Consider the following 14,234-nt stretch of genomic DNA (forward strand, 5'->3'; position numbering starts at 1 on the left):
TCGGGATTCATGAAGTTCTCATCTAATACAGAAATAACAAGATAATTAAGAAGTGAATAAGAGAATCACCAGACTTTGGACTACTGTAACTCAGAATACAATAAAAGTAGTTGTGTACATTTTACGTTGTTTTTATAATCAGCTTCAACGTCGTTCAATACTCGTTTTATGATGGCATTTTGCAAGTGTCAAATCGGTACCGTCTTCATTTTGATAGAATAAGAAGTGCACAGTTTTACAGAGTAATTTGTTTATTAACTACTTATTTAATTAATAGAATGTGCACTACTCTTAAATTGGATATTTTAAATAATTTACAACGAAATAATGTTTGCGTCTTCAAAACTAAACGGCCTCAATACGTACAGCATGTGCGCGTTGTCAAAATTGAAGTGGAGCAGAGTGGCAAACAGCACCACCTGCTGGACAGAGATACTACCTTACACGTTGTTAATGCTTTTTCTCTTGAAGACGCAGGTAATTCCAGGAATGCGGGTCATCACTCCAGGACAGCCGAAGTGCAATTTAGAGCTGTGTCACCTGCGGATTCTAATCTGGAAACAGGATATATCCGGCTTCATGCTCCCGTAAAGAGAGGTTTTAGAGGGCCTTTAGTGAGAAAGTGTTTAGTTTGGCAGCTGACTGCTTGGAATGTATATGACACACCTGTGACAAACCTGCAGTTTGCTGCTGCATCTGTGCTTCTGCAGGATTTTAGAAATGCATCGGTTTGACACAAAGTGAATCAGAGGAATTTCCACGCAGGTTTGATCAGCGGGGGTTAACACTGTGAACAGCCATGTATAGGACAGAATTTAAAACATAAAAGACTAGAAGTGGAAAAATGGAGGAGAATAAAAGGGATGCAGTACATATCCACGATAAAACCAGAAAGTTTGAGAGTTGGAGTGCTGCAGCCGGTAGAGTTAGTACAGAGATGCCGAAAAGAGAGAGCAACATTCATTTATCCAGCACCAAAATGGAAGCTGAAAGAGGTTGCACAAGAGACTCAGGTCTGCATTTTGTGCCACAGGACTACTAGACACGGCTTTTGTAAGAAACTGCAAAAAAAAAAAAAGCCAAAAACCAAGGCTTTTCCAGTCACCGCAGGTCCAACGGGGTGGGAAGAAACGCACAAAATCCCTTTAACAGTTGAGCACCGGCGGAGCTTCTCTCCTGTTCGCCAAGCATCACCACGCCTGGCCACCAGGGGGCAGCGCAGCTCCTCGAAAGTGGCTCTCAGGCAGCACATATGGACCACCAGAGAAATGAAAACCCACAAAAACCACACATCACAGTGACAGAGCCTTTTGCCATCACCATATACACCAGCATTAGCAGAACATGCGCACAAACCGGAGGACTTATCACCAAATGCATCCATAGTACCTCAAGAAGCACTGATTCATCCTTTGATTATCTATAATTGAATGCCCAATGAAGGGTCGTGGTGGTCTGGAGCCTATTCAGGAGGCATTATGGTGCCTCCCTACCTCTCTATAGTGCCACCATAACCCATTATAAGGTTACCATAGGACACGAGGTAGGGTACACGCAGGGTGGGATGTCAGTGCTGGGCAATAACACACTCATTCATTCACACATGCACACACTATGGACATTTTAGAGTCACTGATTCAGTAGAAATGTGTCTCTGGACAGTGGGACCTAAGTGGAGCACACAGAGGAAACGTACAGTACATGAGCACAGAAAGAACATGAAAACTCTGTATAGACTGAACCGGAATTAAGCTCAGTGCTACCATGATGCAGTAATTAATCATGTCATAAAAAGTGGGACAGGTCTGTTAACTGAGATGAGACTGAGGACACCAACATACATCAAAACTGAGAGGAGGACTGGAGAATATAGAGCCTGGTGTTGAAATCCACAGAGTGAACTTTGGTTTTAAGAATTACCTTCTTCCTTGACAACATAATGAGAATCCTAAGATAAAACTCAGAACAAGAGGTGTTTAGCTAGGAAGAGACTGGCAGTCGGAAATACTGATAAGATTACAACAATGATATCAGCAAGATAACCAGTGTTTACACATTCTGTCCATACTCTTTTCTGATTCATTTAGAATATAACTGAAGTTTAAATTTGTTATTTTGGTATATTATTTCAAGCTGTTTGTAACTGCTGTTTGCAATCTGGGACTGAAAAGGCAAACAAATACAGCAAATCCTGTTTATTTAAAAGTTTTACACACTGAAGTTTTCTGACCTCATGAATATATTTAGCTTTATACAAAGAAATTCTAGTAAAACATGAAGACAGTACAATACCTACACAACACTTAAATTTCATATTATTTTTCCACTGTATTTTCCATGAAATGTACAAATGTGTTCTTCGAATACAGTTGCTTTTGATATGAAAATTACAGGTTTCCACTGCAAATAAACGTTGTTTTAAATACCTCTCTGTTGGCCAAAACAAAAACAATATTTTGGGTTTTCATATCTTTTCTAGTCTTCCCCCATCAAAGGACAGTAACAGTAAGTTCTGCATAAACCAATAACTTTAATTCGGAAAATGAGTACCTGCCACTTTAGAATCAGCTTCATGCTGACTTAAATATTTTAAGGCCAGGAAAACTGATGGGAATATGATTTAAAATGAATAAACCGGCTTCTTGTATTACGAATGGTCCCGTTATGAATGTTCAGTTATTTCAATTATTTGATTATTTATTTGTTCGTAGGTTCCGTTTGCAGCAGAGCGAATAGATTGTGTAATTACTCGCTCGGCCGCTAGGTGTCAGTAAAACGCACCCAAACAGAACAGGAAAGAGGCGCCGATTTCATTCGCTTTTTCTGCGGTCTTACAGCAGCTGTACATTTTTACGGCACAAAACTGAAGGACGAGACTGACGCACTGGCGAAACTTGAGGGTGTTTTGTTTACGCTATTTATAGGGGGCACTTGCGGTTTGTGTCCGATGTCATTCTGCATTTTAGATCAACAACAAGACGAGGAACGTTCAACTTATTTATGAGGTTAATTTGTCATCAGTAGGTCTTTGTGCCAACAACATGTTTTTTGTCTTTGAGTCATTTTAAATTTGTTTTAATTAAGTTGGCTTGTTAAAAATACATTACCAGTCTGAGTTGGAATCTGTTATAGCTGTATCTGATTTTTTTTTTTTTTTTTTTTTACAAAAATTAAGCAATGAATAAATCGAAATATAGGTGGATGTGATAGTGGATTTTAGGGAAAAAAAATGTAAGGAAATAAACTAGTGTAGTGGGCATCTGTAACACATGGACCTCAGCCTTTTACTGTCAGTTAACCAGAAACTTTGTGTAACATTGGAATCCATCAATAAACACTGATATTTTATGTGAAATTCTCATCTTTCAGTGATGTTATGTAAAGTTAAGCAATATTTCATTACAGCTCTTTGTTCTGTACCACTCTAAACAATATTTACTTTTGAATACATTGGTTTTCAATATCTAGCACACAAGTATTCTACTTTGCAGCCTTATAGTAGGTTGACATGTAATCAACTTCACTATGCTACAGATATGGCACAACTTTGACACTCTCATTGACTGAAAACTCAGAGAGCTACTTAATCTAACCACAGTGATCATGTGATCTTTATATGTCTGAAAAATAAACTGAAGTAAAGTGCATCTCATTCAAAATTTGATTATACTTTGAAAAACATGGACTCATGCATTATTCAATCTTCAGGGTATTATGTACAGTACATCTTTGTTACTGCTGTAACTGAAAAACAATTTGATTTTCTACAAAAGTGAGTAGTACACAAAAGCAATTTTCTGGCCCATTGTGCACTTGGTTAGGTTTCATCAAGGAATAAAAACCCTGTTTGAACATGATGATGAATCTTCAAGTCTAATTCACTAAATATACTCTATATAAACAACACTGTTCTGTCCAATGCCAGAACTGCTCAAGGTGAATGTGGAACTTAAAAACTCAAACAGCATTTTTTTGTTCCTACAGTTCAAATAAAACCGAAAAGGAACTTTGAAAACAAATGAAGACAGGAGAGAAAAAGCACAAAATGACCCATACAAACTAACCTCACATCAGAACAATGTAAATAACAACATTCCACTTTTTGAGTTTGCAGCTAATACAATTAATGAGTCCTGCACTGTACTTAGCAAAAGGCATTATGGTGTTACCATAAAACCACAATAAACTGTATAACATAATTTAACAATTACTCAAATCCCATGTCGTACAGAGAAAAACACTATCATTTGAAGGACAGAAAAGAATCAATTAGAAGTCATATTTCAAATTTTTCATTATCGGATTAAAATGAGAACTAAGTAGTACATAAATTGCTGGCAAAAATGATGTGCACTAAGTAATTGAATTGTCTAAATCTAGAATCTACATTGAAAAAAAAGAAAGGAGGTAAACTAAGTAATTAAATTGTCCAAATAAAACTGAACAAGGCTATTTTGCAGCATTGCAAGCAGAGTTAACGCTGACATAATGGAATGGACTTGGAGACTAATCCCCTTTTGTGAAATGCAGACCCACCAAACATTGTTACATTGTCCAGTGTATCAGTGCTACAGCACTGGTACCTCAGCGATATTTTAAATGTGTGCCTTTGTCATGCGCACACAGGAGCCTACTGGAATACGATGGAAAATTGTGAGATTAACTGCTGAGGTGGACTGGGATTTGGGTCATTTATCCCAATGGTACCTTTCTTTATCCAGAACGTTCTGCGGCAGGCTGGCCTTGGCTACTCAACGTCAGACGCGTCATTGTCTGAGAGGTGGTAGTTGCTTCCCTTCACTCGGATGTACTCTATCTGTCGGCCCTCTTCTGCATCAGAGGCGCCACACGAGCACAGCTGACTCTCAAACAGCGACTCGCACTCCTCCATCCTGCGGCCCTTGGTCTCCGGCAGGCACCCGAACACAAAGAAGAAGCCCAGCAGGGTCAGGCCGGTGTAGAGGAAGAACATACCTGCGGAAGGACAAAAGTGAGAGGTACAGCTTCAGCCCTCAGTGAGTATGATCATAGATTTTCATATTAATATAGCTTGCAAGTCACATATTATGTAAGATGCCATATACCATAGTTCAGAGAAAGACAACATGAAAAATGCAACACAAAGCAGTACTTATAGATGAAAGTTCGCATTGTCCAAGACAGAGCCCTGACTTCAACACAAAAGAGCATGATGGAACGAAGCAGAATTAAGGGGAGACCAAAGAGCTCTGCAAAACAGTGGAGCTCGTTAACAGTACTGCCTAGTTTCTACCAGAAATTCGCACAGACCCTTCCACTAAGCACTGAGCCAGGTTTTGAGGCTAACGGAAGGCAAGGTCTTAGTTTCTCGGAGCCGAGATGTTTAATTCATTACCAAACGTATCCCGTAATGTGGGGGTTGCATTTGGTAGTGTTTGATTGTCATTATGTATGCAATGACTGCTAGTATGAAACCTTGTCCCTTGTAACGCGAACGAAAGAAAAATTGACGAGGTGGTCTGACTGGGTATCCTTAATGACATTACCGTAGTAAGTTAGGTACTGTGTGGTGTGGAGGAAGGTCAGTGACACCAGGATGCTGAAGGTCCAGTTGATGCCAGCAGAGCAGGCATTGCCTGTGCTTCTGGCCCACAGAGGGTAAATCTCTGAGTTGACTGTCCATGGCATGGGCCCCAGGCCTGTGGGAAAATGGGGAGCAGTGAAAGTAAACCTTCTGCCGCACATGGACATGGACCTGAAAAGAAAATCTGACAACAGACTCCAGGACTCCTACCAGGAGCAAAGAAAACCAGGTACAGGATGAGACTCAGGAGCACAATCCAGGAGTAGGAGGTAGGACAGTAATTGAAGGCCCAGTAGATCCCATCTCTCATCTGGGTTCCATGGGAACATCTGTATAGGCCCACAACGTTTAGAAACCATTATTTATTCCCCACTCTGAAAAACACAAGGGCTATAATGCCAGTATACATAAAAATATGAACAAAATAGACGGGCAGCACTAAAACCGAAACAAAATCCATTTAAATAATTACTTAATACACACCGTGTGGGAGATTTTTGCTTTGATCACACAATGTCAGTACCCACATGCAAAATGTAGGTAATTAATATTTAAGAAGGCTGAGCAATGTGTGTCTGCCTCCGTCCATCACCTGCCCCATGCCGCAGCCTCTGGGGATGCGTGACTGACAGGCAGGCAGGAGGAGCTGAACGCCGCTGTGCCGTTCTCATGGAAACAGAACCCGCAGTTGGGATCCAGCATGCACGGCTCACATGACCTGGCAATGAGAAAAAGGGGGGTGTGTGACAAAATGGGGACGGAACCATAGACTCCGCCCCGAGAACCCGGACAACTCGGAAAGGCCACCGAGAGAGACGGTTCTCACCCATACTGTGAGCATGAGGAATTGAGTACAGATGGGTGCGCGGTGACGGACGGAGAGTTCCGGGCGGATAGGAGGAATCCGACTCCCAGGAGTGCCAGGCTCATAACCGTACCTGGTAAATCGGGAGCGCAGTTTTAAAACCAGAGCCGCGACCCTCACAAAGACGCTGTTGTTCTCCTAATGACATTACACTTCATTACCGAAAGAGACAAACACTAATAGATAGAATAACAGACTGTGGCTCTTTAACTCACTCTGCTTAATTACTAAACCGAGTTCTGTATTCGCCTGCAGAACCCTTTTGCGTAGACGGCTTAGGATGTTTACACGCGGAGCTCACCGGCAATACTGCCCAGTGTCAGCCGTCTGCGGCCCGCCCTGTCCACCAGCCACACTGCCACCAGGGTGAGTAGGAAGCTGGTGAAGGCTGTGAACGCCGTGAGCCAGATGGCCATCTTCTCGTCCCGCACTCCCGACATCTGCAGGATGGTGGCACTGTGGTACCTAGAGAGAGAAAGCGAATGAGCCACAGTGGCGCTAACTACTGACAAATGCTGCGCTCTTGCTTCAGACGTATTCAAAGAGCTCGGTTCTTCCGGTCTCGGTCAGAAATGACAAGAGCTCAAAACAAGTTGAAGTCCGTGATAAAACCGGCCCCACCGAAGGAGCGGAAAACCGCTTGTTTCCGAAGTGGCTGCTTGAACTATGCCGGGAGCATCTCCTCTGCCCGCTCGCTAAACTGCCGGCGCTCTTCACACCACTCCGTGGCGTGCTTTCCTGCTAAAGCTGGAAGACACGCCTCGAAAAGACATAACAGGGAAAAGAAGGATTAATCAAACTGTCGAAGTCAGCTTTTTCCCATGATTGTAGGGGATTTGCAGTCTCTTGAAATGACTATGGGGACAGACTTAGTCATGCTGTCTGGAAAGTAACGCTGCCACCTTTTTGCATATTTTACTTTGTGTGTCTTCAAAATTCTTCCATTCTTAGAAGCAAAAAAGGAGGCAAAAGCAGAGATCGGGGCGGGGAAAGCTTGCGAACGAACAACATCTCACAGCTGGGAGACTGCTTGAAAACCCCCAGTGGAATGTGAGGAGCTGATGAGCCAAGGAACCTCCGGAAACTGAGAGTGAGTTATTTAATGCAAAAATTAAAGCACAGCGAAGGTTTCACAGCTCACGTGGTAAAATTAGATGCTGGGGAACTCCATGAAAACTCCCCTCGGACAAAAATTTCGGCGTACGAAAAAGCATGCAACGCATACAGATGAATGAAAGCGTTACCAAAAGGTCTAGATGATAGTGATTTACACATGTACTGTACGACAAAGGCAGGCTGCGCACCACATAGACCGAGATCCGGTGAGCCTCGAGTCCTGGAAGCCACATCCCTCATCATCAGCAGCTAGTGCTGGACATGAATGGACACTTCACCATACAAAATCTAGTCTGGAGGCAAACAACAGAGGAAGCTTCTTAACAAAGGCTGAAGGACAGTTACCTTCACACTTTGATATTTTAAGGGCGCCTGAATTCTTCATATTTTAGGCAGTTGCTAACCATCAGCACCTGAATGTAATGGGAAGCATAAGGGTGTCCAACAGTGCTATAGTGGAGCTAAGCACTAAAGGATAACAACAGTGCTGCTTCCATATTGGCTGTGGTACAGTGATCTTTCTGGAACCTTCTTCACCATGGCAACACCAATCTTTTTTTTTTTTTTTTTTTTAAACATGAAGCTGCTCATGGCAGGTCGAGCACTGAGCCGACCAGTTCCATTAGGACATTTTTTGCCAGCTGGAGACCGAACTGAAAGACAGAAAGTAAGGGCTGGATTGCAGCCTGAAAAACTCTTCCATGCAGCACCGAGACAATGTAGTGACATGGAGCTGCCTATTTCTTTAACCTGTCATCATTGGTTGTTTTCCATTAAAACTGAATGCTTCAGCTTGAGTTCCATTTAGTTGTGTTTCAGTCCACTGCAGAACACAAACCTCATGACTGACCATACAGTATCAGTACCATAACAGATCCTGCACGAGTCAAGAATGAGAACAGTAGTAACCTTTCCAGTCTCCTGGGAGTATAGCAGTCACACCTTTCAGCCAACACCAGACATCTTGTCTGAAAATGTGATGAAAGAAGAGCGAGGAGATCAACAGGAGGAGGATGTTAATGGACAGCAATTTTACTGAGGATGTTGAGAAGAAGACAGCGTGATCCCTGATATACGTAGACATCCAGCTGTAGGGCATTTTTGTTGAAAATCCACATTTAGAACACCCCCATTGTGCTGCTAGGTGTAAAATGTGGCAGGACCTCTAAAATAAAAAGACCAGAGCACATAAATCATGCCTAAGAGTGACAGTTACATCCCTGGCAATCAGTGGAACATCACTGTCCACGCCTCACTACACTAGGCATTACTCATAGAACTCTGTGATAGTATTGTGTCCACAGTGGACAGTCAATTTCTCTGCCTGCAAGATGTGCTCATTAATAGTTTTAGCACCGCTTCTCAAAACAGACATGAGAATAGTACAGAGCGTGTGCGGAGTTTGTGGAATACAGTCAGTCTCGGTGAGAGAGGAAAGGAAGAGATGGAGAGAGACAGACGGAGCACAACTCTCCTGGGTGCTGACCTATTTCGCTAATGAAAGGATCGCGACATGTCTAGGAGACGCTACTGAACGCAAAGACCCGGTGAGCGATGTGTTCCAGAGGGATACGAGTGCCAACCGAGGCACTGCAAAGAGCACTCCGGAAAGCTCAGATATCCTAAACGCTACAAGTGTACCGTGCATAAAGCTGACAACACAAATACACAGAGGATTTCACCACACAAACTTCATCATGCAAACTGCTACACCCAGAGACAAGGTGGATGTTGCAGTATAATGATGATGATGACTATGAATATTGAACAGAGATGAGATAGATAGATGTCAAACTGCACAGAGAAAACATCACTGAAGACCATCGCTTGCGGATACCCGCTTAACGCTGCAGAACACACTCATGCGTAAGGGTGTCTATCACAGAAACACACCGCACACCTATAGAGTTTCATCACCTCATCATCGCTTGACCTTTCTTGGGGAAATCAAACCGGACTTTGAATTCAATTATTCAAAGAGACCTTTCGGCCACGAGCCGGTCTGAACGGGTGCCGAGACAGTTCGTTTATTAAAGATCAATAGGGTTGTCAGCTAAATAGATTTACTACAGCAGGCATTTCAATACCAGTGTCAGGGAATGGCAAAGAGCAGATGAGCACACGGGTTGGTAGAGAAGCGCATGCTGGCATTTAGTCGTTATTCATTCCTGTCTGTATGTCAATGTCATCAGTGATACACCTTGGGAGACAGACAGAGATGGGGTCCAGACAAAACCCCCTTTTGAAACACAAAGTAGCACACACATACACACACACACACACACACACACTCATACACTCTGCTTCCACAGTAATGACTTCTGTCTCACAGGTGAAGAGCAACATATTCCTGTACTTCGAAGAGGAATTCAATCAGATAGCGACGGCATCTGAACAGCACTCTCCATTTAAATAAACGACTGCAACAAGATCAACTCGTGCAGGTACACACAAGCCACGAGATTGATTTTATATTCCTAAAAGACTTTTTTCTAATAAAAGTTAAAGTACTGTTCCTGGATGGAAATATTCAGTTTTTAGCCCAAGAAAGTGTGCCATTTATTTATTTATTTTTTTTTAAATGACAAAAATCATAAGTGAGAGCACCTAACTGATCAGAATGAGTGAAGATTTAATTATCTAACATAAGCAATTAACAGACCCTTCAGGCATTATTAGGTCCGGGCTGGTATCACACCTGATGTCCATTTGCATTTGACAGGGGCCGCGTGGCAAAAAAAAAACCCTACAGGTCGTGAAAGAGCTTCATCTGATCCATTTTGCTCCTTGATCTTGAGCACAGCAGGCAGCCGTTACTGTCAGAGTAGTCTATGCAGCTACAGTCACTCAGGAACTTTCTGGCGTTTTGCATAATCATTCAGCTTGAAGACGCCGCACATCTACCCAACAAGGCAAATGAGACGATCGTCTCTGCTTTAGGTTTTCCAAGCCCGCAGCTCAGACGAACATACCGTTTTAGCCTAAATGTGTACTTTTCTGCGATTGGGTTAGCGCCACATAGTGGTGACAACTTGTCACGGCTCTGTGAACTGGACTAGATCCCCAGCCCTTAACAGCACTTCACAAATCTATGGGTTCCACTTGTTTTAGCAGCCTGCGGAGATGGCTGTTTCTCTCTTAAAAGTAGTTTTATAAGAATACATTCCAATTACAATAATTTTAATAATAATACCATTAATAAATTTTTTGCTTTCGTCCAAGATGGTAGGTGGTATTGTTACAAAGTCAATGTACAATAGTCTGTAATGACTCCTTGTCTTGTAATAGGAAAAAACCCATTCATTATGTATAAATGAGGAGATGCCAGGGGTAAAACAAAAGGGAACAATCTTTTCTGACTGGGAGCAGCTTGCTGGGTTCTGATTAGAGTGAACATTAGCATATCTAAATTACTGGGCCTTAGGTGACCCGAGCCTGGACGGACTGCAGGAGGGCTCTATTCACATTCCTAATCTTGTCATTATTTATCAAAAACAGGCAAGAATTTAAAAAAAAAAAAAAAAAAAAAAAAATGTGTTGAGCAGCCAGTTGGCCTCAAACCCCTAGAGGTTTCTCCTTCCTGTACCAGCTTTAGGACATTGTTTTCTCTCCTCTGGTGCGATCTAGCTTTTCCCATGCTCGTTCATGACTATGGTTATCGTTTGTGTATCCATCTGTGTTTCTGTTACTAGTGCCAGTTGTTATTATTAATATTGCAACTTGCTTCATATCTCCATGTACTTTGGCAGACTCTTGGTAGGTCTTATATGAAGCACATGGAGGCTATCGTTTGCAGATGGTTAGTGTGAAAAAATAAATCGAACTGAACGGAATTAACTGTGTTTCAGTGAAAGGATTTGACCGCTTCGCTGGGAGTTATCCTCGAGAGGAGCAATATTTGAAAAATGTGATGTTTAGTTCCTTTACTGCAATTACTGAGCTGCAAATTGCCCCCTTGCAGAGTGAGGTCATTTTGTTTTCAAGCTGGCTGTCTACAGAAGGCAGCTTTAGAGCCAGCGGTGTGTCACCAGTGCCAGTTTCCTTTAGGAAACTCTGGACTGTGAAGAATATTGATGGACATGTCTGTCTCCTATCTATCACGGGTAGGTAGTACAGGCTGCTCTGATGGGTTCACCAAGAACCACTGAAGGCCTGCTCTGATGAAGCTCCTACACTACTGAGGGGGTCACGTGAATACAAATTGGCAAAACTTAATGCTGCTTTTCTCAACCCCTGACTCCACTGCTACCTGTCCCCATCTCAGAGAGTGCAACTAACGCACTGCAAGGCCGGTGTTTCCCGAGAAACACCTCATTCCGGCTTGACACATCTAGCCAGTCACACTATCATTTTCGCAGAGCAAGAGACCTGTCCCTCTCTCTTAGACGGATGACTGTGGTAAGGTAATTTGGTATTCCTGAAAATCTCTCCAAAAGCAGGTAATCACAGCTAAAATACACACAAAAAAACATTGATGCAAACATGTAAAAGGTTGCTTTAAAAAGCACATTTCTTCCTTCGTGGTTGGTTGCTTAGCAACAACACATTCAAGATTTCAGTTTACAAATAATTAAAATAATAAATTGTGAAAGGTTGGGGATTAACTGATGACATACACACAAGGAAGAATTTCTGTAGACACACACACACATTGTGTGAAACCACTCATCCCAAGGAGGGTTGCGGTGAACTAGAGCCTAACCCAGCAACACAGGGTTGCAAGACTGGAGGGGACACGCCCAAGACAGGACGCCAGTCCGTTACAAGGCACCCCAAGCAAGACTCGAACCCCAGAGCCACCGGAGAGCAGGACCCAGCCAAACCCACTGCGCCATCACACCCCCCTGATTTTTGTAGAGAAGTTGTCAATATTGCTAAGAATGGTTATTATTAGTAATATTAGTTCTGTAAAACATTTGGCTTAGTAAATTAAAGAAATCATACACAAGAACTGACTGAATAAGCAATCATAATGAGGACATTTAAATAATTGCATTTTTTACAATATGTATTAGATTCTTCTGGACAGAATCAGCAATTGACATGGAAACAAAAAAGCTGATCTCAGTAATGACTTTGCAGACAGAGTTTTGTTTTTGGAGCAATTTAAATAGACTTTCTAGAATATTTTTAGGATGGCTTCAGTTGTAGTGTTTAAGTGTTTGGTCTTAGAAGCAAAAGGTTGGATGGTCAAATCCCAATAGAGGAACTACTGTTGAACCTGTCAGCAAGGCACCTTACCTGAAATTTTAGCAGAAATTTGGACAAGGAAAACTGTAACAGTGCCAAAGCAGGAGTGTAGGTTGTTTAAAGGGAAAGTGTCTGCAAAGCAACAAGGAAATTTGGGGATTTTCATCCATTTGATCTAGTCTTGCTCATTGATTTCTGCATAAAACAGTCTGACCCTCTTGTCAAGTTCTTTTGTATGGAACACACACAGTACCCTCCGTCCAAGACAATCCAGTCCATATGGATGTTACATCAATAAGAACTTCATTGATAAACTCCTGAGCATAGTCCCACATGGCTCGTCACCGACAGCTCATCTTTCCTTTTATTACAAATGATTCCTACAAGTAAAAAGAAGCCGTTAAACACAGGAGCAGCACAGACCCTCCAACAAAAGGCTTTGTGAAGCCAGCAGCATGTGAAACACTTCAAGGGACTGATCAGACTGACGGGGCAAGGACTGCTCTGAGGGACTCGCGGAATACCTACATGATAATGTTGATGCCCGAGAGCTGCTGGAACATGTGCAACCCACAGCCTACGATGAGTGCCCGGCGGGCAGGGGGGTACGCCAGCATGCGCCAGATCACTGGGCCTCCTGGGATGGAACAGAGGCATGAAGAATTAATTCACTCAGCCTAGGGGGTGGAAACACAAAGATCTCATTATTCAATTTACAGTGCAAGGGAGCAGAGAGTGGGTCTAATGTCACAGATATTATTCAACTCACACTGCAGGAACATTTCAACTCATCATACACAAACATATGGGCTACAAGCATGTTTAATATTTCACAACTCTGTCAGCCACACAAACGCCCACTACGGCTTCTCTCAGCCAACCACTGGGATCCAGGGTAACATAGAATATTTAGAATAGTGGGTGTCACGGAGTTTTCCCCGTGTCGGAGCGGCGGACTCAGGCGCAGAGCACAGGAAGGGCTTTCAAGGGACATGCCAGAGGACATAGTCAAAAACAAGCAGAGGGTCACCGATGTGCAGACGAAATCAAAGGGAGAATCCAAGAGACGTAATCCAGAAGACAAGCAGTTAGTCGTTGAGCCAGAAAGTCAAGCAGATTCAGGAGAGGGGTCAGGGAAACGAGGACGAGGAGGGGAAGGTCGAGGACGAGGAGTGAAGGAAGACGGGAGAGCAAAGGCAAGGTACGTGAGCGAGAGATTTCAAGGTTCCACATCTACGTGCGCTCTGGAGCGTCCTTTTATGCGGTCGCTCCCTGATCAGCCGCAGGTGCCCCTCGCTGGGCTGAGGGCGGTGTGACAGTGGGACGCAATCTATGTATGTGGGAGCAATTTATCGGAACAGTCACTTGGAGTGGAAATTGAATAAATTTCTACATGGACGTTCACTATTGTTCAGCTTCCCACACTGCTGTAATACTAGAGCACATGTGATCACATTCGTAAAGAACAACTCCTGAAAAGGGTCATAGTTCCAGCAAGTC

The 14,234-nt window shown here is 42.9% G+C and overlaps 1 protein-coding gene across 2 annotated transcripts in view; it reads right to left on the reverse strand.

Annotated features, from left to right (window-relative positions):
• Positions 1–4,339: 4,339 nt before the first annotated feature.
• The window catches only part of LOC108920761 (proton myo-inositol cotransporter-like), a 34,463-nt gene continuing 24,568 nt past the window's right edge, over positions 4,340–14,234 (reverse strand). For both annotated transcript variants that reach the window (XM_018729781.2, XM_029247112.1), the window contains exons 4-10: positions 13,263–13,371; positions 6,730–6,893; positions 6,390–6,501; positions 6,156–6,281; positions 5,774–5,892; positions 5,526–5,678; positions 4,340–4,974 (exon numbers count right to left, since the gene is read on the reverse strand). In XM_018729781.2, coding sequence (XP_018585297.2) covers positions 4,748–4,974; positions 5,526–5,678; positions 5,774–5,892; positions 6,156–6,281; positions 6,390–6,501; positions 6,730–6,893; positions 13,263–13,371 — 1,010 coding nt within the window. In that variant the 3' untranslated portion in view covers positions 4,340–4,747. The remainder of the gene's footprint in view (positions 4,975–5,525; positions 5,679–5,773; positions 5,893–6,155; positions 6,282–6,389; positions 6,502–6,729; positions 6,894–13,262; positions 13,372–14,234) is intronic.

This window comes from Scleropages formosus, chromosome 21 (assembly GCF_900964775.1).
Source record: "Scleropages formosus chromosome 21, fSclFor1.1, whole genome shotgun sequence".
NCBI lineage: Eukaryota > Metazoa > Chordata > Actinopteri > Osteoglossiformes > Osteoglossidae > Scleropages > Scleropages formosus.